This window comes from Humulus lupulus, chromosome 8 (genome assembly GCF_963169125.1).
Source record: "Humulus lupulus chromosome 8, drHumLupu1.1, whole genome shotgun sequence".
Taxonomy (NCBI): Eukaryota; Viridiplantae; Streptophyta; class Magnoliopsida; order Rosales; family Cannabaceae; genus Humulus; species Humulus lupulus.
This window is the reverse complement of record NC_084800.1, coordinates 32,893,475-32,895,710: the sequence shown is the minus strand read 5'-3', so window position 1 is coordinate 32,895,710 and position 2,236 is coordinate 32,893,475. Positions and strand designations below refer to the sequence as shown.

The window sequence follows — 2,236 nt, the reverse complement described above, 5'->3', positions numbered from 1 at the left end:
AAAATTAACTTGTGAATTTAGTACATGTTTGTAAAAAAAATTATAAAACTAAGTTTCTTATTAAAAGATACTATTTTATTTTGTAACTAATATATACAAAAATGTTAGATTACATAATATAAGTAACAAATATTAGAAAAAATATATAACTACTAGTATAGAAATAGATTATATTTATTAAAAATATTATAATTTATGCAAGCATAATTATTTATTTAATATTAATAATACATTTATTTTAAATAAATAAAAATATAAAATTGAAAAGAAAATGATTGAATATTATTATATCACATCAACATAATTAAATTACATCAATTAATGATGTTTCTTTTTTTATGAGTAAATTTTGTCATACTTCTGACATAAAAAAAGTTATTCATTACCTATTAGAGACTAAATTGATACATTAATGAATTGTATTATTGTTTTATTTCCTTTTACTAATCTCGTGTATTTTTTTGAAAGCACCGTATATTTATAATTATTTGTATTCACCGTATATTTCAAACTTTTTTTAAACCTACATTATTTTATGTAATTAATCTTTTTTTATTTAGCAATGGCACATCAACTATCAAAGTATCATGCAAGTGGTTTGTTAGCGAAGGAAAAACTAACAAAAGTCCTAGAATAACTCATTGCATTTAAAAAATAAATAAATGGTCTTGTAATTGATTTATTTTTGCTAACCATGGGAAAAAATGAATTAGTTAAACAATAGGAATCAAATCTGTAATAAAAGCAAAGTTAGTGGAAAATACTAGAAAAATTTAAAAGTTTGGAGGTAAAAATTAGAAATATCGAAATTGTGTTAAATTTCTGGGGAGATTTAGGGTTTGGGTTTGGGCACCTGCTTGTTAGACTAAAAAGAAAAGAAGAGACGAAGGGAGTAACAGCGGGAGAAATGTCGAAGAAGAATAGCCTTTCTAAGAGGAAAGTACAGCACGAATTTGAACTCAAAAGTAAATATTTCTCTGCACTCTCTATATCTATTTATGTATCTATATATTGTTTCTGAATATGTACCATACTAATCAGTCTATACTCAACGCAGGGGAAAAGGAAGAAAAAGAAAAGAAGGCAAAGAAGCTTCATGCTAAGAAGAATAAGATGAAAGTGAGTCCCCGTCTTTCGATTTCAATTGGAATGAGATTTTTTTTTTCTTTTTTCTAAAGTTATATTTTTGGTGGTTGATTTTACAATTGGAGAATCTGGTAACTGAAGTTTTTTATTTTCTTCAGTTATCCAGTATCAAATGCAATATTGTTGGGTAATTAGAATTAGGTGGTTGTAATATTTGATGAATAGTAATGTATTTGATATTTTGATTCTTACTCTTATTGCCTAACTTTTTGTGTTAAAATTTATGTGTTGGCGTTTTGAAATGGACTGAGAGGAGTTTTCTTTGGCTAATTGTGTAAAACAGGTTGATGGGGGTAATAAGAAAAAGAAAGGTGCAGGTGGGTTTCAGGTAGGAAAGAGGAAAGTAAAGACCAAATTGTCAGCATTGGCCAAAGCTAAAGCTGAACAGGCTATGGAGGTTGACAAATAAGGTTCGATTCCAAAAGTTCTCATTAAACGTATACTAGTTAGGAAGAGGATAACAGTGGCACTGAAATTTGTCCTACAATTTGTAATTTAGATGGGAAATGTTTCTTTTTTTTTATTTAATTGCAAGAGTTTTCTTTGTCCTGACAATTTTTTTACTAATGAAAAATACTGAGTGGAAGTTTTGGAATTCTGGCAATGCTGTATTTTATTTGTTTCCCCCCTCATTTGGTTGATTAAGGTTTGGAAACCTATTCCTAAAATGTTATTGAGTGCAGGGTTTAGCGTATAGTTTAAGCTTTTAAGGCTATATTGACAGTGTTTATATAGTCAAATGCCCTCAAACTAGAATGTTTATGCATATGTTTCCCTTTCTGCGATAAAACTGGATTTACTCGAAGATTTTATGCTGGCAAAAAGCGAAGTATATACATGCTTGTAGAAGCTATTGGTGACAAATTGTAGGAGAAAATTGGGAAAGAAATGATACAAACTCAGGACATGGTGTTTGATTCTGAAACTGTGTGGAGTATATATGTATACAATGCAAAAACAAGTTGTCTTTTGTAATTAAAATAGGGTTAAGAGAGGGAGGGAGGGAGGGAGGGGGGTTCTTCTGTTCCTGAATAATGGATTTACTGGACCTTAGAGCTTTCAACTAACACATTTCTTTCCAAAAATCTGT

At 28.9% G+C, this 2,236-nt stretch overlaps 1 protein-coding gene across 1 annotated transcript; it reads left to right on the top strand.

Moving 5' to 3' along the window:
• The first annotated feature begins 813 nt into the window (after window positions 1-813).
• Window positions 814-1,741, top strand: LOC133796700 (uncharacterized). The gene is made up of 3 exons (XM_062234330.1): window positions 814-965; window positions 1,058-1,119; window positions 1,430-1,741. Exons 1-3 carry the CDS (start codon window positions 908-910, stop codon window positions 1,553-1,555), a joined length of 246 nt encoding a protein of 81 aa, XP_062090314.1. The 5' UTR covers window positions 814-907; the 3' UTR covers window positions 1,556-1,741.
• Window positions 1,742-2,236: the final 495 nt, after the last annotated feature.